Source organism: Equus caballus, chromosome 7, assembly GCF_041296265.1.
Source record: "Equus caballus isolate H_3958 breed thoroughbred chromosome 7, TB-T2T, whole genome shotgun sequence".
In the NCBI taxonomy this organism is placed as follows: Eukaryota; Metazoa; Chordata; class Mammalia; order Perissodactyla; family Equidae; genus Equus; species Equus caballus.
Genome location: NC_091690.1, coordinates 12432580 through 12456896, shown reverse-complemented (window position 1 = coordinate 12456896; position 24317 = coordinate 12432580). Strand labels below are relative to the sequence as shown.

At 35.4% G+C, this 24317-nt stretch overlaps 2 protein-coding genes across 7 annotated transcripts in view; one reads left to right on the top strand and one right to left on the bottom strand.

Annotated features, from left to right (window-relative positions):
- CEP126 (centrosomal protein 126) overlaps window positions 1-3485 on the bottom strand; it is a 71005-nt gene extending 67520 nt beyond the window's left edge. For all 6 annotated transcript variants that reach the window (XR_011440426.1, XR_002809029.2, XR_011440425.1 and 3 more), the window contains exon 1: window positions 3068-3485. Coding sequence is in view for 2 of the 6 variants with exons in the window: in XM_014741343.3 (XP_014596829.2) it covers window positions 3068-3195 (128 nt within the window). In the remaining 4 variants the exon portion in view is untranslated. The remainder of the gene's footprint in view (window positions 1-3067) is intronic.
- Window positions 3486-8042: 4557 nt separating this feature from the next.
- Window positions 8043-22659, top strand: ANGPTL5 (angiopoietin like 5). Its single transcript, XM_005611535.4, has 8 exons — window positions 8043-8211; window positions 10034-10178; window positions 11745-11848; window positions 12732-12825; window positions 14948-15048; window positions 16720-16840; window positions 18970-19155; window positions 22090-22659. The coding sequence occupies exons 1-8, from the start codon at window positions 8116-8118 to the stop codon at window positions 22407-22409; spliced, it is 1167 nt and encodes a 388-aa protein (XP_005611592.2). The 5' UTR covers window positions 8043-8115; the 3' UTR covers window positions 22410-22659.
- The last annotated feature ends 1658 nt before the right edge of the window (window positions 22660-24317 follow it).

Below are 24317 nucleotides of genomic sequence, written 5' to 3'. Positions count from 1 at the left end.
TAAAGTGTGACTCAAAGTACAGACAGTGAATTTAGACTACTCTTTTTAGAAGTCAAAATAAGGAGACAGGAGATATCAGAAGATAGTTCAAAGGGTTCTTATGCTCTAAAGGTTTGACTGTTAGTTGATTTTAAATATAGCCAAGACCTGAGTATGTTTATAGGCTGTGAGGAAAGAAGGCCATTAGAGAAGGTGAAAGTAAATTATAAGAGAGAGATGGAATAATTTATAATCCAGGGTTACAGAGGAGAAGAGATGTGATGGAAATAAGGGCACAAGTGAATGGATTCACCTTCTACAGTAAAGGTGATATGCTAAGAGTGAGCCTGGGAAAAAAAGACAGGGCAGGGGATTGAGGTGGTGATGGGAACATGTGGGTGTGTGTTGTTTGTTGGGAGGGACCTGAGGGAGTTCATGGCATCCATTGTCTTAAGAAGTGGTAAGACTGTCTACTGAGAGTGAGGGAAAGTGATAAAGATCTGCCATAGGCATTAAGAGGAACAAGAGAGAACCTTGCTCTTGTTCAGGTGAAGCTGGAAACCATCAATCTGTAGTGGCGCCAGTCTATTGTTTTTTGATTTCTGACAGCATTTTTATTATTCGAGTGAAGGAGCAGAGAAATAGGACTGTAGTTGTCACTGGGTGATTGAGGCAGAAGGATATGAGTGGAAAGAACCAAGGATGTTAGTGAGAAAATACGTGTAGATAATGAAGAATAGGGTATAAACTGGGTAGGGAAGAAAGAGGCAAGGTGGGAGCTAGGATACAATGAGAGGGAAAAATACTGGAGATATTTATGAGAAAAATGAAAAATTTTTTCATATTCATAAAAAAAAGGTCTTTCATGTTGCCTAGTGAGGTGACATGAAAGACCTTTCACTTTTTTTTAAACAAACTTTATTCTATTTCTATTTGAATGCCTATAAGAGATTGAAATGATAGAACTTGAGCTAATTTTAATTAGATGAACTTTATAAGGTTTTGCCCTTTATATAGTGTCAGGAAAATCTGACTCAAGTGAGAAAACATCTTCAACAGGAAGCTGGATGGCTTCTGAGTACTGAGTTCATATTGGAAGTTACATGTAGGAATTTTACCAAGCCATTCGCTTATTTTAAGACTATAGTTCTTTTTTTTTTCATTTAGTCATTCATTCAATAAATGTGAGCACCTACTTTGTATCAGATAGCCAACGAGAAACATTACAGACACTAAGAAGATCCAAAATAAAACTTAGAAAAGGTGCTTACGTGTTTCTCCAACTAGTAAATAATGATTTTCCTGATTTAGTGTCATAGTCTTTATGTTAAAAAATTCCTTTATCCCAATTTAAATATAGATCTATAGACTATATATATTTATATATAGTAGCAAACATATATGTAAACTAGCAAAAAACATATGTAGAGATATATATATTATATATATACACACACTGGCAAAAGTTGTTGGATTTTATCAAAGCCTCTTGGGCATATATTGAAATGATCATTTACAACTTTCTTAATTTTAACCATATATTTAGTATTTAAGTATATTTTTAGTAATGTATTTTTTTATAGGACATCATCATCCCAATTCTGGAATTAAGTCTATTTGGTTTTGTTTATTCGAAGTACTGCTGGATTGTATTTACAAATATTTTCTTTGATGTTTGTATCAACGTTCATACCACGTAAATTAAAAAAAATTAGGTAGGTCTATGACCATTTCACTAGTGAAAATGATGGAAAGATACACTTTATCAATGAGCCACTTACAATGCGTCCCTATTTTCTGATTGAGAGATAAATCAGGGTCCATGTAGCAGGAGTTGAGTGTCCAAGAAAATACAATGTCAAGGGGACAGAATCAAATCCATACAGAAAACAATACTGTTTATTTCAGAATATATCTTTGAGAGGACTGTTTTAAAGAGTAGCAAGGGCAAAAGGCAAAGTGAATGGGGTTAATAATGAATAGATGAGAAGAACTAGAAGCTGCTTCTGCAGGCTACTATTTTGAGAACTTGGCTAAAGAAAAAAAGACAGAAATGATGGAAGCTTGAGGAAAGCATGTCAGAGGAGAGACCTTTACCTTAGCGAAGCTCTGTACATACCTGTCTTCCTCACTAGGGTTGTACCCCTAGCATCTAGAACAGAGTCTGCCAAAGAGCAGGCACTAAATTAAAACTGTTTGTTGAATGCTGTTAAAATTGCAACATCCTGGAAGAAGTGGGAGACACTGAAGATAAGAAAGTGGGGGTTAACGGGGAGAGAGAAGACACTTCATTCTCCGACAAGAACGAAGAAGATGATTATACAGCACCATCACTACCAACCAACTTGTTTGAGAGTCCAAGGGTTAAATTCTAACTATCGTAACATTCTCTGAAGGAATAAACATGGTTTACATATTTTGAAAACAAAACTTTCGATTTTCTGCAATGCAACCAATGGCAACATCAAAGGTGGGCTCGACCACTTCCTAGGGAAAGGTCAGAGACAAGCCAGCGAGAAGCGTCCAGGTCCTTTGCTTCTCATTTTCTCTCTGCAGTCTCTCTGACAACAGACTGGGCAGAGGATGAAAAACAAAACAAATTACCCAAGTGTGCTAGGCATTGGCAGCTCGAGTAAACGAATTAGGGGTGTGTTAGGTTAACTGTTAAAAATGGACTCTCAGGATAGCAAAACATTTTACTTCTTGGTGGAATTCTTCTCTCCAAGCAGCATGGTTAATCAGGAGGTGGTAATATGAAGCAAAGAACATAATGGCATAATTCTACAAGGCAAGAACACAATCCCCATAAAATACACGGTTGATGTATTTTAAAATTCGCAAAAATTTTACACCCAAGTTGAATGAGGGTGGGATAACTAGGTGGCAGGGAAAGCGGTCACAGAATAGGATAAAATGGTATAATTTCAGGACTAAGGGGAGCGACGACAGTTGCTAAAGCAAATATCCGCACTAAGATGACTGGCTCCTTGCTGTCACCCTGCGTCAGCGGTAAACGGGAATCTAACGGGGAAAGGATGGGCCCCGCTTCCAACACTGCTACCCCGGCAGCCACGGCTGGGAAGGATACAAGTAAGCGCCAGGTCGGTGACGCCCGCCGCTCAACCGAGGGCTGAGGGGGGCTCTGTCGCGAGTGTCCGAGGATTCAGTGCCCAGTCCCGCCACCGCGCTCTGGACTCCGGGCCTCCCGGCCAGCATCCTTCACCTCAGCGCCGCCTCCCCGCTCGCCCCTAGCGCCTCCCTCATGGCAGCTCCGGCTTCCTCCTCCTCCTCGGCCCCTCCCAACACTCGTCTCTAGGCCCCGCGTCACGGGCGCGGAACGGTTGGCCTCGGCAGCTCTCGTTCCCGCGCAGCGACGCTGGTGGCTGTGGTGGCGACGGCAGCTGCGGCGGCGACCTTGCCTAGCAATCGCAGAGGTGGCAGCACCGACCTCACCGCCGCCGCCATCTTGACAACCAACCGACGCCGCGTCCTTCGCGACGGAAACCAGGGGGGTGGGGCGGGGCGGGGCAAGGCGCCCGAGGCAGCCAATAGGAGGCTCCGGAGGCCCTCCTCTCCGCCCCTCCCCTCCGCCCCCTCTTCGCCTGCTCGGCGCCGCCCTGCTGGCGGCGGGCAGGAGCCTTGGCATCCTCAGAGACCGGAGTCTTTGCAGGAGGGGAGAGTTGAATTGTATGTTAGAGCTGACTCAGTTCTACCTCCCTTTTTATGACAACGTTTTCATTGGGGTATTGAGAGTGATGAAAAACAGTGAGATGCAAAATCCCCAGATACAGGCAAACGCCACCATGGGGATTCTGAAATGATTGCCTTGGAGCTAATTCAGAGTAGAATTTGTTGTGTGATTACCGAATCTGTTGTGGAGTTTGAGTCGTGAGTCTTTCGGGGGCAGCACTATCCCCAAGCACCATTTCTTTAAAAAAGGCTTCGTGAAGTGGAAATTTCCTTTCTCTGCCTTCCCTCACCCACTCCATGATGCTTCTGCCATTCCCTCTGCCATTTCCCTACTTAAAAGGTCTACATTTCAAAGGCTCCTAATGGTGCCTGCCTTGCTGCCAGATTCTGGAAATAGACCATCACAGCGTCTGTGGTCTGGAAAGAAGTTCAGATTAAGCCTAGCAATCTCCTGGAAAGATGTGCCAGAAGAGATCATCGCATTGAAATTGTTTCAGGAGCTATGGAAAATTGAGTGAATTTTTGAGCCATGAGTTTAATAGCTCTGCAAGTGAAAATTTGAAAAAAGGCTGAAACTTTTTGTTGGAGCCCATTATAAAAGTACATATAAATTCTGACTGCATTTCAGCCAGGATTTTTTTTGTGGAAAAACTCCCAGATTGGAAGCAGAATGTACAAACCAAATAAAGATCACTCACCCACCATTCAAATGTCTCTGCCTTTGTGAATCAATTTGCTCATTTTTTAGAGTTCAAATAATAAACTTTTCCAGTTGAAACTATTTAAAATAGAGTTTTTGCAAAGTTGGATGCAATGACTCAAACTGGAATGTGCTCTGGTGACTGAGATTTTAAAGTGCCACAACACATCCAGTTTTGATTTATAACATAAAACATGCAAGCCTCCTTCAGGACCATGCCAAAAGGACAGAATATATAATCTTGGCAAAGAAAGGCTAAATGTGTACACTTGGACAATTAGCTATCGTGGCAAGTTTTCAGCAGGCCTGGCCACAGGCATTGACCTTGATTGTATTCCCACTGCTATCATCACAAGTCTGTTTCTCTAGGGCCAATTTGAGAGAGAGAGAGAGAGAGGGAGAGAGAGAGAGAGAGAGGAGAGAGAGAGAGAGCAAAGTAGGGCAAAGCAAAGTGCAAATAAAAGTGTGGCGGTTGTGGTTGCTGTTTGGAGTATGTAGGCAGGTTTACCCTTCCTGAAAGTCTAGCTTTTGCTATAGTATTAGTTTGGTATGTCATAACTCTAGGCATCTTACTGCTTTGTTGCTGGTATATTAGCATTAAGAAGCATGACTTGGTTTCCCGCTTGCCTACAAATGCTTGCTCATATAAACATTCTTCATTCCAATGTTACTTTACAATGATAACCAAGAAGAAAGGAAATTTTAAGCACAATGTTGCCAGCTTTTTTTTTTTTTAATAACAGCAACTATTTTTTGACCTTTAAATTCTTTCTTTGCAATATTAAGCAGATGTTCCACATTTTATTTAATTGTGTAGTCCTAGATTCTAAAAAAAGGCTTTAAGATTAGATATTTGGATAATAGGAAGATAATTTGAGGCATTTATGAACTGTATCTCTTGACACAAAAGACAAGTATGATTCAAAAAATAAAAAAAATTGTAGTAAAATCTCTATTTTGTCAGAAGAGACATCTGTGTTAAATGTAATGCTTAATTCTTTCACACTTCAAAACCATAAAATCATTCATTCATTTATTAAGCAAACACATATCGAGCATGTGCCAAACACTTTCTAGGTGCTGGGGATACAGTGGTAAAAAATCTTCAAAAATCTCTATGCTTAAGAAGCTTGTATTTATTTTTCTTTCCCACTAGAATATATTAGGTAGTAAAAAGTGCTATAAGGAAAAATGGAGTAATGTAGGGAGATAGAGACTTATGCTAGTTCTAGATAGGGGCTTAGGGAAGGCCTCTGAGGAAGGGGAATTAGAGCAGAGATCTGAATGAAAAAAGGGGATTGCCATTCAAATATCTAGATGAAGAATGTTATAGGCAGAGGATGCTGTAAGCACAAAAGGCTCTGAGGGCGGAGTTATGTTTGATGTGTTCAAAGAACAGCAAGATCACTGGGTCTGAGGTAGAGGAAGTGTGCTAGGACATGAAACTGGAGGAGTGCATGGGGATGTGCTTAGATTCAGTGGAGACTTATATAGTATGCAAGGAATTAATATAAAATCCAACTTCCAGTGGTGGGAAAGCCACTGGAGAATTTTGAGTAGGAGAGTAATATGATCTAATTTAACCTTTAAAAGAATCACTCTAGCTGCTGTGGAGAAACGTAGACTAAAGTTGATAAGACTAGAAACAAGGAGGCTAGTTTGAATGTTATAGTACGTTAGATGAGAGATTATGGAGGCTCAGACTAGCGTGGTAGTAATGGAAGTGGCAAGAAGTGTTCAAAATTTTAACCTTGAGCCAATAAGATGTGTTGATGAATGGTTGTGGCAAGTGAGGGAAATAACAAAAAAAAAGAGTCAAATGTGACTCTCAGATTGGGACTGGAATAACTGGATAAAGGATATTGTCATTTACTAAGATGAGGAGGAATAGGTTGAGGACGGGTGAAGGAATTGATTTAGGCTTCAAATGTGTTAAACATGAGATGCCTATTAGACACCCAACTTCATTAACATGGTCTCATAAATTGTTAATGATGTTCTACTTACAAAAGAAACTAATAATAACCACTTATGGTTATGAAGCATGATCACATAACTTATCTAATTTGAGTACTGTTATAACCTTGTGAGTTATGTGAGGGAGCCTGTGATGGACAATTTTTTGAGTTTCACTTTCATCTTGGCTGAGGCTATTTTTTCCATCTTCTGCTGAATTTTTTTTTTGCTCAAGTAAGTATTTCCTGAATTTGTCTCTGGGCAAGCTGTGAAAGAACAAAGAATTTTAATTTCTGGCTGATTTAAAATTGCTAAAGTTCTGCCATCTTCATTTTAATTTCATAAGACTTCAACTGGAAATTTAAGATTAAAGATATATACTCATCTACTCCTAATATAGATTTTAAAGGTCATTAATATTTTCAGCCATATTAGAACTATATTATAGACCAAGTTAAATAATAATAATAATACAAATAATAATGACACCACCTAGCATTTGAGCTTGTTGTTTCCTGTGCACTGTGCTAAGCGCTTACATATATTAAATCATCGAATCCACCCAACAGTCCCCATTCTGCAAAGGAAGTCATTAAGCTATAGAGATATTAGGTAACTTTGCCCAAGTTTCCAGAGCAAGGGAATGGTGGAATCAAGATTCAAAGGTAGGCAGTCTTGTCCTAGAGCCAGCACTCTCAACCACCCCACCCTGCCTCACTGGAGAAACTCTGAGAAAGTTTCAGAAGAAAAACAGATAAAAGCATTTAGTTTCACATAGTCGGTGGTGAGGAAGTAAAGTCAGAGAATAGATAATAGTTTAAGATATTACCTCATTAATTTATATTTGAGTGCCTATTTTATCCCAGTCACTATGCTAGTACCATAAAAACTATGATCTCTGCCCTGTGGTTCTCAGGCTAGGAAAGGAAATAGAGAAAATAATACCTTGAACAGGAAGCAAGGCTCAGGAAAGTTTTACTTTGCCTCTTAATTTTAGGATAGTGAAGACTTAGGTATGTTTATGTAATGAAGAGATGGAGCCATTGTATGGGAGAATTTGAAGACTCGTCACAGACATTGGTCTGTCAACTTTCAGAGTGTGGTAATTTTCAATAACAATAGTTCCCTTATATTCAGAATTTTTAAAGTTTTAACTATATAGATGAAAAACATACAAATCAATTAAAGTCCTGGAAACTTGGCATTTATATGGTTAATCTGAGCATCGTTGATAGCTAAATTCAGTTAGAAGCATATTTTCAGTCTGAATTATCTGCTTTGGATATTCACATTGATTAAATTTCTACTTCGCGTTTTGTAGAAATAGTTCTGATGTAATACTATTCCTACTCCATCACTGATTTCTACTTTCTTACCAGTTTTATGCAAACCAGTTCACAATTATTGAGGTATATCTTATGAAAGGCATTTTTTTCTAAGGCAAAAAAAAAAAAAATCTGACTCATAAAAACTGAATGAATTTGTCAATTCTTGCTTTATTTATTTATTTATCTATTTATTGCTTTATTTCAAAAGCATGGATTTATGAAGCGGGCATGCAGTGATAAAAAATGTTTGTATAACTTAAAATGACAGGATCTCTAGAGGCTAACTTGTTTTTCGAATGAAGGGTGTTGCTTCAAACGAGGGCATGGAAACTACTAAGTATTGGCTTGTGTTTTTCTTGTACACCTTCCAGAAGTTTTTAACTGAAGTCTCTAGGCACTGTAGTTCTTTTCACAGAGAGCTGACTGGTATTTGAAGAAGCTTTTCATTTCTCCAAGAAAAATATGATGTATCTTTCCCAAGCCTCATTCTTATTCTTAAATATATGTATTTTTATTTGTGGAGAAGCTGTACAAGGTAACTGTGTACATCATTCTACGGTAAGAATTTCAGAAATATTATTTTAGCTAGAAAAGCATGGTTATATATTTTTCAAGATATGTATTAGATGTTTGAAAAGATTAATTATGCCACCCAATATAATTTGTGGAATAATTAAAGTATTTATTTAGAAATGCTTAGACTTGGCTTAAATGATACTATTTTTAAACTTAGGAAACCATAAACTGAGTATTGACTCTTAACACATTTCTTGTGAAAAATTTTTAAAGAAATTGCAGGCCTAGGTTAAAAACTAGCCAGCAACTTTCCAGTTAACTTTGATAATGAAATGTCTGATGGGTAATAAAAAAATTCACTTTGCTTTATAAAAAACACCATAAACTTTCATATTTCAAATACAGTCTTGTGAGTGCATACCTAGGAAATTACAAAATTTTTTTCAAAACAATGTCAGAATGATAGCTAATGTAGTATATGCAGTACTATGAGTAGATGAGTAGATGGGGATTTGAACTTATTTAAATACATATTTAAATGTTGGCTTATAATTTTTAAAAGTTATAAAATGTATTTCCCATTGTATCAGTATCAAATTCCATGGTTCCACAGTTGAAGCAAGAATAAATTCTAGGAAAGTTCCACAAATATTAATAATTTAATTCTCTAAAATACTAAAAATTTAAGAATCTTATTTAGATCTGAAAAAATATAGTTGTAACCTAGATTTGAAAACATCTAATATATCAATTATTATAGGAGTTGAGGGGAATGAGCAAGAATTTAAAAATAGATCTATGTAACAAAAATGTAAGCATCTTTTTGGAGCAAGTACCTTTTATAATATGATTAGCTCTTTATCTTTCTCTCAATATCCAGGTCAAAGGAGGACAAAGCTTGTTATTATTTTCTTTTAATAACAGAGTTATTTAAATCTATATAACTTCTACCAAAGAATGTTTTAACATTGAAGAAACCAATAGTATTGACAAGAATAGATACCTTTGGAATGACGGCTGTAGTTGGCTTTTTAAAATGACATCTGTTGTTGATTTTGCGAAGCAAAATTCCATGCTTTTTTTCTATCACTGATAGTTTTCAAATCTATAAATACTTTACTTCTCAAATCTGTAAATACTTTAGCTTAAACTAAAGCAACAATTCTCCTACACATCCCCCCACACCCCAACATGTTTCTTAATTGGTGACAGAAGTCCATGTGGCATAGAAATGTTGTTGGTATCTCAGGGAACTTTCTTAGTCCATGTTCAAGGAACTTCAAATTGCAAGATTCTTGGAAAAAGGATGGCTCCGCCCTGTACCACACATGGAAATGTGCAAAAGTTAAATGTCAAAGCCATAGAGCCACAGTTATGGAGAGCAGACTCTAAATAAATCATTTTGGAATTTGAGAAGAAAAGAGGAGAGCAAAAGTATTGAATTAACATATACTTCTTATTCATACCCCAAATCTATCCAGAAGGTTTATTTGTGGAAGCTTGAACTAACAAATTCATTATTATTATTATTATTATTATTTTTTTTTTTTGCTGAGGAAGATTCACCCTGAGCTAACATCTGTGCCAATCTTCCTCTATTTTGTATGTAGGTTGCCACCACAGCATGGCCACTGATGAGTGGTGTAGGTCTGCACCCAGGAACCAACCTGGGCTGCCAAAGCAGAGCACGCAGAACTTAACCAGTAGGACACAGGACTGACTGCTTCATTATGTTTTTCTTCTAACAATCATCGTGTTATGTCCTAAAATCTCATCTTTTCACTATAGTCTTCTTATTTATCATGTATTAGGTAATATAACATATTTCATATATTCTTTCTCATTTTTATTTCTTTGTGTAAAGGATTCTCCAGTAGTTAACATTGTAGAAGATGTGTCTAATGCAAAAGATGAGAGTAAAAGTAACGATACTGTTTATAGCGAAGAATGTGAGGAATCATGTGATGTTAAAACTAAAATTACACGAGAAGAAAAACATTTCATGTGCAGTAAGTATTAAAAATAACCGCAATTATAAAGGTATATGATTTATTATTTCTAGGATAGACATGGAAAAAATATACCTTAACTTTTGTTTGGCTCTTTTTATATATATATCCTGATAATCCTAGGCCAGAGGTTTTATGGGTTTGGCATGTGGTAGATACTTGGTAAATATTTGGTAAATGAATGAATCCTTCTTCTATATAGCCCTGTGGCATAAAGTGACCACAGAGGGAAGGGACAAGCCAGAGGGCACTGATGGTAGTGTTGTGTCAATTTACCTAGGGCTATTTTCTTACTTTCATCTAAAACGCTGAGAAATTTTACCTTAGCTTTAAGGAGGAAATTCACCAATATTGGATAACTTCTCCAATAGGTATAATACAAATTCACAGCTGATTTATGCAGCAAAGAATAAAAAATAAAAAGTTGTAAAATCCTGATTTTTGTTAAAACTATTTAGTAAGAGTGTAGTAATTTTCGTGGTCTAGTATATGTACATAGGGAGTGGGTTGAAGAAGGGGATCAGAAATAGAGAAGATGATAACCTAATCCAGTTCTTATAGGATTGTAACTCCCAGGTCAGAAAGTACAAAAAGCTCACTTTTGTGTTCTTAATTCTATGTATCACACAAATGTCTCAGGCTTCTGAAACCAATGAATGCAGCTTTATGTCCATTAATACAGATGTCTAAATCCAGGAAGAATAAGAATCTCATAGAAAGTGTGCGATTGAAAGTAAAAAAGAGAAATAAGGCTGAGTGAGGTAGATTTTAAAATATCAAGAGTTATTAATGTAATTCTACTGCTAGAGTGAATTTAAAAACATAGAAATAAAACATTTTTTAAAAAGAATAATGTATGCAATAACGTGTGCTTCTTTTTCTTATAAGGGACATCATCAGTATAATTGGATGTCCAGGGACATCATGGCAACATGCTCTCGAATGACTTAGGAAAGTTCTTTGTACTGTTTTTGAAACTATTCTATAAGTAAGATTGTTTTAAAATAAAAGCGTTTTTTAAAAAGGAAAATATATAGTAAAAGTTCAATCAGAAACTAACCAATCAAAACTTTTGACTAAAATTTTATGTGTGTGTATATGTATGTGTTTGCAATTTGTTTATATAAAAATATAGCATTAATAGAAAAAATTAGAAGAACGATTAATTTTTAAAATTAACTTGCATGATATGAAATTATTGCCTTTTACTTTCTTATATAGTAAGAATTCATAAGTCTTAGTCCTCCTGTTTCTATACCTCTCATTTTATAACATGAGAATTGGTATTGAGAATATTGTCTCTCAACTATATCGGATTAAATTATTGGGGGCAATCTAAATTATTAGGAGGTATAGTTTCATTAAGAAGTGTTGAAACAGTTGTTTTCTTGGTTAATCTTGAGTTAAATGAAAAATATACTAATTAGAATATACAATTCTGAGTATTTAGATAGAGATATATTGTGTTTACATATTTACCCAAAATCATGTGAAATTCATTATTTTTACTGTAATTATTTTCTGTAACAATATAATATTTAGCAAACACGTTTTTTATGATTTAAGGAAATTTGCAAAATTCTATTGTTTCTTACACACGAAATACTAAAAAACTGCTAAGAAATATGATGGATGAGCAGCAAGCTTCCTTGGATTATTTATCTAATCAGGTATGGATTTTTTAGTGTTTGGTATTGCATGTGTATAATGATAGTGTTAGCTGGAGGTGCAATCATTAATTTTTAGTGCCTTCATGTCCAGACATCTATTTAGTGCCTACCATGTTAGATGCATCATTGTAAACCTCAGGCAAACAGAAAGCAATCACAAAAAAATGGACCTCCACTTAAGCGTTACACAGTCTAGGGGGGCAGGAAAATGTATTGAAAATGTTGTGATTGCTGTTAGAATGACACAAAAGTGATATCCAAGATCTGAGATGAAAGAAATCTTCCCAGATAATAGAGCTTGTGAACTGAGTCATGAAAGATGAATAAATATTTCAAAGGTCACAGAGGTTAGGTAAGAAGGGTAAGGCATTCCATTCTGGCGATCTACTTGAAATTGGTGCAGAGGTGGAATAGCTGGTGAGGTTGAGGGTATATAGGGAAAACTGACTTAAAGAAACAGGAACTAAATCGTGCCACACCAAGGAGTCACCGAAGTGTCTGAGCAGGGAAATGAAATGATTAGATTGGCAGCTGGTGTGGAGGATGACTTGAGGAAGAGCAGAGGGAGGAGGCAGGGAGACCAGATAAGAAACTACAGGGATGGTTCAGGCAAGATAGAAAGAACAGATTTGCAGGAGCAGTCAAATGCGAAAATGAGCAGATAAAAGCAATGTGCAGGAGATAAACGGTACTAAATTTAACGATTGCTGTTTAGCTATGCCTTTACTGCTTTGTTAAAGCCGTAAGGGATTCAGTGCAGAAAAATGGGCATTATATATTTTTCAGAGCTGGATTTATAAGAGGCTTAGAGGTATCAGTTACAGAATTCAGCTAAAGGTTTCTTCAAATATAAATTTGCTTAAATGTGTGCATGTGTGTTTAGGTTAATGAGCTCATGAATCGAGTTCTCCTTTTGACTACTGAAGTTTTTAGAAAACAGCTGGATCCTTTTCCTCACAGACCAGTTCAGTCACATGGTGAGAACTTTGGTATTTCAGCCTCTTCATACTTGTCTTTCGTTGCTTGAAATTTTCCTGGACAAGTTGGTGCATTTAGAAGTTTTGTTTAAAAAATACTGCTCACTAGAATCTAACAGACTGGAGGAGTAATATCTGCCATTAAGCAAATTTCAACCCAGACAATGTGTACTTCCCTAAATTGGGAAACTTTTGTGACCACTTGAAAGCCATGGCTGTACACAGCTATTCCAAATCTGTTGAAAACAGCATAGCTTTATGTAACTGAATTCTGGGCTTCCCTTTACATTTTATTAATAATTAATCTTCAGTTAGAGGAAAAGAAAGTTTCAGAGTTCCTCCCACCTGTAAAAAGCATTTTTGATGTGTTTGAAATGTTTCAAATTGGGATATAAAATTTGAAAAGAAACTTAAGACAGAAATAAACCGGAATTTAGTACTTTTTGTACTAAAATACAATGTAGCGATTCCTAGAGGCTTACATTTCTAAGAAAAATGTGAAACAATATCAAAAAATTCCAAGCAAATATTATTGAAGGCCTAGTGTATGAGCTTTCTTTTTTCCTTACAAAGGGAAGGGAATAAACAGTTACTGAGAATCTCCTATGTGTTGAGTACTAAGACAGGCACTTTTACATGTTGTTTTGTTATTTTCTATTATTTTATTGTGTCTCATTTATTACGCCACCATCCCTAGGTAGGTAGTGTAACATGGTGGTTCAGAGCATAAACTCTGATGTCAGACCGCTTCCTTCAAATCCCTGATCCATGTGTCCTTGTTATCAGTTTCCTCATCAGTGAACTGATAGTGCCTACCTCACACCATTGTTGTGAGGATTAAATGAGTAAATACAGGAAAAGCTCTTAAAATATTGCCTGATACGTAGTAAGACAATATAAGGATTTGCTATGATTATCATCATCATCAGATGAAGAATAGGCAGCCCAGAGAAATGGAAGTAATCTGTTCAGACTTATTTGGATGGTGACGGCAAAGTAGCTATTTCAACCCAGATCAGTCCTTCACTGTGAACTTCTATCATATATCTGAGCACAAAGGTATTATCAGAATATCTCAGCAATTCAGAACAAAGGCAACAAATCTATGTCTCCTGGAAATGAAGGGGAAAGCAAACAATTTTTTGTAGCTAATTTTTTGTAGATGACATCTTCTGTGTACTGACTGTGTGCTAGGCACTGTGCAGTGCTTTACAGAATGCCTTACTATGTAAATCGTCAGAATAACACTATGAAGTAGGTAGTATTATTATTAGGCATATTACACAAGAAGAAAAGAGGATAAGTAACTTAACTAATGGTTCTGGGCTGGTGAAGAACAGAAATAGGGCTCTAACCAGGCTTCTGGCTCGGGAGTCCCAGGCTTTCAGGTTTGTTTCTCTGGGTAATTTACATTGTAAGGGTTGAATTTATTTTCTTACATTTATAAAACATAATACAGAGAGTACAGTATCATAGAGTAAGATGTCATATCCACATAATATGTTTACAATTCCCGCTGGAGTTCTAACTATTGTCAACAGAGCAGGCTCTAGCTTCAAACATAATTTCTTCCTTGTGAAGAAAGTGATTTCCCCCTCTTCTCCCTTTGGCCATTTGTAATAGTGGTCCCTAGCATATTAGAGTCTCTGGAGTTTTAAATAGAGTAATCAAGGATGTGTCAGTAGCAGTTAATCTACTTAATTCCTTTGGGCTTTCTCCTCCCCATTCATGTAGGTTTCCTTTACATGTTATGCCCCCAAGATAAGCCTAGACTCCTGAAAGGGCATTATTTGTTGGGCAAGAGAATGCATAGTTATAAAATATATTAAATAAATGTTGATCCCAAATGAAACTTTTAAACAGTATGGAATACTAATCACTAACAGTAATGTTATTAGTGAAGGTTCATTGCAGCATAAATTCTTTAATCTCAGTTCTTCCATGTATTTTTCTCCTTATTTCTAAAGTTGAGATCATTTTTCATTTCCAAGAAGTTAAAATCATCATATCATTAATGGAAATTACAATAATAATTTCAGATAGCACTGTCAATTCTCTATAGTAAAATGATTGTCTTGATTGTAATTGAAAATATCGTAAGTAACTAATTTTACTTTTATAGGTTTAGACTGTACTGATATTAAAGATACCGTTGGGTCTGTCACCAAAACACCAAGTGGTTTATATATAATCTACCCAGAAGGATCTAGTTATCCATTTGAGGTAAAGTTTTCCCTTATTATATGGAATTATATTATTATATGGAATAGAATAAGCATCTAACCAATTTAATTAATGTTAAAAATTTAATTGTTTGAACATTTATTTTTTTTGAAAAATTTTAAATAAATTAGTAAAAGTTACAGTTTCAAAATTTTGGTGTTCTGGAATTCATTGCCCAAACCACAAACCAGTAAAAGAACTAGAGAATCTATCTTTCACCTTTCTATTTGAGTTCTCATGGTTACACTCCTTAAAATAAATCCATTTGGTACAAGATCTTATATTATCCTTATAGCAGGTAGAACTATGCAATATAAATACTTAGTTGCTTTAATTAGCTTATGGGTATTAGAAAATAACGGTGTGCTTTGCCTTGGAGCTTACTAAAAATACTTTTGATTCCCCTTCCTATATATGGTTATAATTTCTTTGGCTGACAAGTGAGTTTACGTGATTGTATAAGAAATTAATAATTTAAAAAACCTTTCATTAAAGTGTTAGATTGAGAAGCTGATGCATTCTTAAACTGAATAAAATAAATTACTCTTATGTCTATCCTTAGTAGCTCTATACTAGGATTTCTAGAAGACATTTCTACTAGAAATTGTATATTATTGACAGGAAATATATTATTATATTATATATAATATAATAATATATATAAAAATTGTATATATAAAATTTTCCTGGGTACTTTTTTGTACATAAGAAAGTTTATGATACTGATATCACATTGATAGTCTTTATTACACAATAAAATACATTTTTTCTAAGTAGATGCTACCAGTTTCTCTTCTTAGAGTTACTAACATTATTTTTTGACATCTATTGACAAGACGTCAAAAAATTGGGAATTAAGGGGGAAATAATTTTAAAATTACCTAAATTGCTTCGCCTACAGATTCAAAAATGGGCCTGAACAGATGTAGAAAGGGAAGACTTCTAATTTTGTGAAGAGTGGGATGCATAATTGCCTCTTTTGTAGGAGCGTATTGGTTCCCTTACTTCTTCCACACTGCCTTTCTCTGTCTCTGTGCAGAGAGTTTCTGATGGAGAGGATTGCTTTGATTTCCTCCCTATGTCACTTCCATGGGTCCCCTACAGTTTTCCTCTTAAGGGCATTTTACACAGTACCAACAGATGCACCTATGAGTGCCTGCTGGGGATACAGATCATCCCTTTCTGTCTAAAAATTCCAGTCTGAACACAGGCCTTCTAGGCTTTTGGAGAAAAGAGCAATCAAAGATAGGCACATGGGCATATTTAACACTGTTTAAAAAAAATCAGTATTTTAATTCAGAGGAAAAGTTAATTTATAAAGAAATACATCATTCTGCTACATCTGAATGTACAGTTATTCCTCAACTGAAAATTATTTATAAGGTTGAGAAATAAAAGGCTGACCTTAAAATGCTACAAACACTTAATATGTTTTAAAAAGTGACTGATGTAGGGACTATACTCAGGTTAACTACAAGTTTGTTTTATGCTAAACAGTATTTTTTCTAGCGACTTAAAAAAAATCTGCACGTATTAATGGCATACAATTGCAGTGGAACCTTTCAGTGGAAGTATCTTCTCTTTCTCTAGGCTTAAGGGTGAAACATGAGTTTTATATAAAAGAATGAAAATAATCGTATGTTATTTTTGTCTTTTCTGGGTCTATTTTAGGTAATGTGTGACATGGATTACAGAGGAGGTGGATGGACTGTAATACAGAAAAGGATTGATGGGATAATTGATTTCCAAAGGTTGTGGTGTGATTATCTGGATGGATTTGGCGACCTTTTAGGTCAAATTTTATTTATTTCTCTTCTATCTTTTTTTCTTCTTTTTGGCATTACACCTATAAACTGTTTCTCTCTATTGGTCAAATTGTCAGTAAAAAATAGCAAATCCATGTGAATATCAACATATGACTTAAATTACTCTCTCTTCATATGCCAACTTATTTAAAATAAGTAGCTCTTCAATTGGGATTTGGAAATTTTTAGATACCTGTTGAAATGTGATTTGAATGAAAATTATAAATCGAGTACTTATTAAGTATCTACCACGTACCTATTAGAGTTCTAGCAAGGGCTCTACAACTATTTGCAGAATGAAAAACTGAATGGGCAGGGTTATCACGGATCTTGAAATTCTTGAGATGTATGCTGTGTCTATGCAAGCAAATGAAATGGAAAATTTAGGTACATGGCTGTACAAATTTGAATCATGTCAACTGGGAGTAGTGCTTTATAAAAATATCAATTAAAATCACTATGTTGAAAATTTTAAAAATGTAAACCTCAGGTGAATTGTGAAATCTATTTACATCATTGCTAGATGGCAGCATCACTTTTCTTGGCGAATAGAAACATCAGTCTTTCTGAACACTGTAGAATTTTACATTAGTTGGAACTTACGCGACTTATTTTCAGCATTTTTATGCTGTTATTTTAAGTTACTGTTGTTATAATGTAAATCTTTAATATCCCGTAATAATGTTACCCGAGGATTTAGTAAGTGGTGGTGTTAATCCTAGTGCTAAAAACTCTACGGCATGCCAGTGATTTTAGAAGGGGCATGAAATGTAATAAAATGTTACATATAAGGCCAAATAGCTGCCATGCTGTGGAGCACAGTTAATATACTTACGTTTTCTTAGCATTACCTGTAAATTTCCAGTGAGTGCTTTCTCCTGAATGAAGTTGTCATGGATCCAGAGGCTTTGAATTGTCATCTTCCTTATATTATGCTTATTTCTATGGGGAAGTTGTATAAATTTTGATGAAAAGGTCTTCAGGCAGGTATCCTTCATGTAAACAGACTGTTTGCACTTGGGATATTTTTAAAAACAAACTTAGGATTAAGGAAAATATATTGTTCAGTCTTAAATTTGGCATTGGGGTAGAGGGGAAAGATGGCAGGGACACAAATTGGAGAGTCATAGACTTTGAAACACTACACAGACCCCTAAGAACCTGTCTTACTTCCTATACTTCTTTCTTACTTTCTGTACCCCCTTTCTTCCTGTACTTGTTCAGAATACTTTTCAATTCTAAGTGAGTGTGTAGGTAAAATGCTGCTGTAAACCCTCTAAGCTATAGTTTTAAGAGTTTGAATGATGTCACATTGTCCCCCAATTTTTTGAAGTTTATTCTGACTAGACCCTTACTTCCTGTAGTAATTTCATAATTCAGGTGGAGGGATATATTTCAGAGCAGGAGTGTACACATTTAGGCTATGCCACATTGAGTAGGGGGAGGTAGAAAGCCATTGGCTAGAATATGCATGCAAGAACTATGCAGTCTGAATTAGGGGTGTTAATAATTCGTCCTAGATCTACAATCATCTTGGAAATATTGACTCTAAACCTGGGAATATTTCAGATTTCCATTCATTGGAAACATTACGTTTGCATTCATAGGTAACTGACAAGCTTCATTATAACAAAGAAATATTTGTTCTCAAAGGATTATTCTCAAAGACAGACAAAAACAATTTCAACTGAGCATTATCAGGAAATTTGTCTCTAGGAACTGCTGATTTGGAGGTTAAATCTCTTACATTTACCAGTTTACATCATTTTGTTACCTGCCAAAACATGTCAACTGACTTTTTGTTGACGTGCCTTAAGGTAAAACTTGACTTTTTACTCAATTAATTTTTAAATGTACTTTTGAATTTAATTTGGAGAGAGAAAAATGAAACAAAGTCTAGTTATCCCAGTCTAGGGAAGTGGAAGTGGGGAGATATTTTTTTTTGGTAGATTAGGCAAACACTGATGATTTGAACTAGGGCCATCCAGTCCCTCAAAGGGTTTAGGTGAGCCATTTCAGAGTTATTGAAACATTTAACACCACCAAACACTAAATAATGAAGGGTTATTCTAATTTGCATTACAATATATTTAAAAAAGCATTTTTTTTTTTACAGGTGAATTTTGGCTAGGACTAAAAAAGATTTTTTATATAGTAAATCAGAAAAATACCAGTTTTATGCTGTATGTGACATTGGAATCTGAAGATGACACATTCGCTTATGCATCATATGATAACTTTTGGCTAGAGGATGAAACAAGGTTTTTTAAAATGCACTTAGGACGGTATTCAGGAACTGCTGGTAAGCTTTTTATTCCTAAAATTATCCAGGACATTTAAATATAACTGACTCAATATTAGGCGAAGTTAAAAGTAATGCATTTCTCTTGGTATATGACACACAACTGGTAACAGAATAGATTAGGTATGAGAAAACCCTCCAAGTCTTGAGTTTTGAAATTCTGCTATGGTTGTTGCACCACATCATTGATTTTGAAGTGCTATATACTCTTCAAAGCAATTTTCCATATGTAATCTCAATTGATTCTTTAGTTTGAGAGCCTGTGGGTAGGCTGGGAAGGTATTATTTACATTTTCATGTTCAGAGAGGCTGAATTTAGAAATCATAGAACATTAGAGCTGATCTCTACTCTTCTAACTTTACAAGTGAAGAGACCTGAAAGATTAAGTGACTTGCCCAAGATTCACAGCTTATTATGTCTGAGCCAGGGCCAGGACCCAGGTTGATATAACAACTAATTTAGTGTTTTTTCACTATACTTCAGTACATCTACTCATTTCCAAATAAATTTAATTTGTTAGAACTTCAAAATACTTGATGTTAAATTTGCTATTTTGATGCTGAAATTTTAAATCTGAGTCAAGAAATACTAAATTTAACTTTCCTGTTGTTGCTCATCATGGTACTTGTTCATTATGTGTATTTACTGCTAGAAATCCAAAAATGAATGAGATATATTCCCAACTATTTAACTGATCACAAAATAGAGGGGTAGATAGATAAAACTGAAAACAGAATACTGATAGAGCTTTGGAGGTTAACGAGAGGGAGAAAATGATTCATGAATTGCATATAAAAAATCTTCATGGAGAAGTAGCTTTCAACAAGAGGTTAATGTTAGATTAACCTTGAGAAGATTTTGAAAGCCCTGCAGAATCTGATTCAGTAAATTTGAGTCCAGGTGTTTGCATTTACAGATGGATATGTTGGCATCTTTATAATTGAGAACCACTCATCTTCTCTTGGAGGAATAGATAGGCTTTTGGCAAAGGAATGTTGGCAAAGAGAGTGGCTTGAGTTAAGGCACAGAGGAGGAAAATTACCAGGCAGGAAGAGTTGTGTGGTATGGTTAGTCTATGACATCTGAGGGGGCTTAGCCTTGGGATAGTAGGTGAAAGTCTGAAATCTTTAAAATTTTGATATAAAGGCAAAATTTTAAAGAGTTACAATATATAATGTTTAATGCTTCCTTTCTAAACGTGTAAAGATCCATCTAAATATGGAACATACTATGTTAGGAAAAGTTTATGTGAGATTTCTCTTAAAGACAATTAGGATCTAATTAGGGGACAAAATTTCTAATGGCAAAAAATTTTTTCAACACAGAACCATCAAATTTTGCCATGCCCTAATCTATACTTTCCCAATAAGGTTGTTAAGTAACTTTCAACTATTGATCACATAATATAATCAAAATAAAGAAAAAGGATCAATAGAATGTAAAGATAGAAACATAGATAAAACCAGGGGGTTCAGTGTGATCATGTGTCAGAGCAAGAATAGAAATATGATACTTGAACATGTGAGCAACACAGTTGTTCCATGAAAAGGAAAATATTCCTGATTCTAAAACTCGAGAGACTTTTGCTCTAGGTTCTCAGAGAAAACTAAATGCCATGTTCTCTACACTCTTGCAGAAAATATGGTAATGACTTTTCATAGGCTATTTCTTAAAAAATAGACCTATGCATAGTATTTTAAAATTTATTAAATATAATCCAGTGAAGAGCCGATTTGACGTATGAGCCTTCCGACGGTTGGACTTTATCCCGGGAGAGTTTCTGTGGAGGCATCATATAATTTAGGCAATGCTTCATAAGCATTGTCTCTCTCACTTGAACTTCTGAAAGGCATTGTACCGTGTGGGTGTTGGAAATATATTCTCCCTGCGAATTCTTGGAGTGTGGGCATTTTTTTTTTCGTGAAGTGCAGAGTCAGGTGCTCTGGGGTAGAGGTATAGGACAGGCCACGACTGCTAATGAAGTTCTTCAGATTCCTCAAAGACATATCTCAAGAGATGCCAAACATTTGGAAGCATGATGTAACAAACGTGTGCTTTGAATTCTTCAAAGATTTTACATAGCTTCACTTGTAGTTAGTGTTTCCAACATATGCAAAGTTTCCCTATAGGTGAAATCTAGGTACAACGGACTAATTAGAATGTTTTATTTATATAATTTTTATAAAACAAAACATGACTCCCACCCCTGCCACTTAGTTAACTGGATTTCCTTGGCCAACATACTTAATCTTTGCAGGTTATTGTGAATATCAGAGATACCATATATACAACGTCCAATGTAAACTCCTTAGAAATTGTACTGTCTTAACCACTATCCAATTAGTCCATTCATCTTGTGGGGAGCCATGAAGAAAAGGCACACCTCGGTAGTGTACCTAAGTTTTTCTTGAGGACATGGGCATTTTGGATATAAACTTAGTGGTCCCTAAATGAAACCAAATAACTTTTGGAGTTACAAATCTAAGTTTTTTAAAGGTAGAAGTTTCACATTCATCCATATCTCTCTACCTAAAGTGTTGTAAAATGGTAGTGATATGAAAACCTCTTAGATGTAAATTATTTTCTTCTCCTAAATTACCAATCATCACATTACTCTCCCTTGAAGTATGACAGGTATATACCATCGTTTTTTGGCCTAATTTATCTGATTCTGTCTATGCAGCCAAACTTCCATTTGGATTGTGATTTCATATTGAATATCCACTTAAAGATGCCTATTGTGTTGAGGAATTCATCATCAGATTTTGACATATTGCAATCTAGAGGAGATATTTTAATATGATACCTGGTAGAAAATAATTTAAATCTTATTTCTAGATGCAATGCTTTTGCATAATAAGCTGGTAAAGGTCAATTAAAATTACAGAAAGTGCCTTTAAATTTAGTCATTTAAAAAAATTTATTTTATCTAGGTGATGCATTCCGGGGCTTCAAAAAAGAAGATAATCAAAATGCAATGCCTTTCAGCACATCAGATGTTGATAATGATGAATGTCGCCCTGCATGCCTGATCAATGGTCAGTCTGTAAAGAGCTGTAGTCACCTCAATAATAACACTGGCTGGTGGTTCAACCAATGTGGTCTAGCAAATCTTAATGGCATCCATCACTTCCCCGGCAGATTGCTTGCAACTGGAATTCAGTGGGGCACATGGACCAAAAACAACTCACCTGTCAAGATTAAATCTGTTTCAATGAAAATTAGAAGAACTTACAATCCGTATTTTAAATAATCTCATTTTAAATTCCAATGCACATTCCACAGTTATTTTTGATAATATATAAGATTTTACATAGTTTCTCTTTTTACTGAGTGTTTTAAACTAGCCAAAATTTAACTATAGATGACATCTAGGTCTTAAGAGTTTAATTAGAAATCTTTAATTTTGTAGAGTTTTATAAAAGAAAACATGGTTCAATGTAGGCTTTTACTACTAATTCTATTGACAATATGTAATAAAATTTGTTTTAAGTAAATTACAACTTGTCTTCCTGGAGTCTGTTGTCCTTTTAAAGGATTTTCTCTTTTCTTTAAAGCATTAAACCATAGTAGCTTATTAGGAATATTGAAGAGAGCATTATACTTATTTCTATATTCATTCGAAATGGTTAACTCTATAATCTACAGATAATTTCTATTGAAGACAATAACATATAAACTTCATATGGTTTAAAAACCTTACTATTTCCAGGTGTTTCTACAATATTCTACAGGTAATAAGAGTTTGCTGCAAAAATAGAGTCATCCTCATTTTCACATTTTATTGTGGTTAATAATTTTATTCGTTTTTATAATACATTTGCTGTATGTTTATATCTTGATCAGTTGCATTCTAAAATACATTTCTATCTTAACTCTTATTTAACTCAATAGGAATGGTATGAACTTTAAATGAAGGACAGTGGAGAAAGAGTGATGAATCAGTGGCCTAGAGGTAGCTCTGGGAGCAAGCTGGTCCCCTTCACTTTTTCCACTAAGTTGGAAGGAGTTGAAGTGGTAAGGATTCCATGGGAAAACACAAGAGGGAACATGCTGGGCCAAGTGTCAATTATTGATAAGAAAGATGAGGGAAACAATTAAGAATTAGTATTGAACAGAAAAGTACTTTGTCCAGAGTTAGAATTAGACAATGTACAAAGGAGGGTAGAAGTAGCTGAAAAATGAGATGAGAAGAGGACTGAATTAAAATTACATATGAGGATGTAGATGTGAGGGTGAGATATCTGAGCTGAGAAGAGGACTAAGCTAGATCAGAACACAGAATCTGATGTGAGTTCAGGATTAGGCAAAAATGACATGGTCACCTTTCAGGATTGCTTTCACTTTGATCTCTTCTCTAAGCAGGAATAAATGATGTGCAGAATGTACATGAGATAAGGTTGCAGTTGAATGAACGTGTTTCCCCATGGCCTCCTATGCATCTCTTAGAGGCAGAGATGAGGCCCATGTCTCTGCAGTGGAGTAAGATGTCTACCAGGTTGGAGGAGCGCACAAGTGTGGGTTCACCACTTTTTATACCTGGAGTAATACAAACACCAGAACAATTTATTTACAAATTAAGGAAATCATTTTGTTACTTAGCAAGACACATCTCATGAGTGGATTCTTGACCTTGAAATTCTTGCTGAGTCTGTACAGGGGCAACATCCTTCACTGCATTGCAAGGTCTAGGGCTTCACGTTTTTATCCCACCATAAACGCTACAGAGATAACGGAACACAGAGGGTAAAAGCAGAATGGGAATAAATTGGGGATGTTAAGAGAAAGACGGACTCAGAGAGCAGTAAGAAATGTTAATTTCTTTGGGCTTGGGAGTGGGAAGATATATTTGATTTTTTTTTTTTTTTTTTTTTTTTTTTTTTTTTTTTTTTTTTATTTTTTTTTATTTTTTTTTATTAATGTTATGATAGATTACAACCTTGTGAGATTTCAGTTGTACATTTTTGTTAGTCATGTTGTGGGTACACCACTTCCCCCTCCGTACCCTCCCCCCACCCCCCCTTTTCCCTGGTAACCACCAATCAGATCTCCTTCTCAATATACTAATTTCCACCTATGAGTGGAGTCATATAGAGTTCGTCTTTCTCTGACTGACTTATTTCGCTTAACATAATACCCTCGAGGTCCATCCACATTGTTG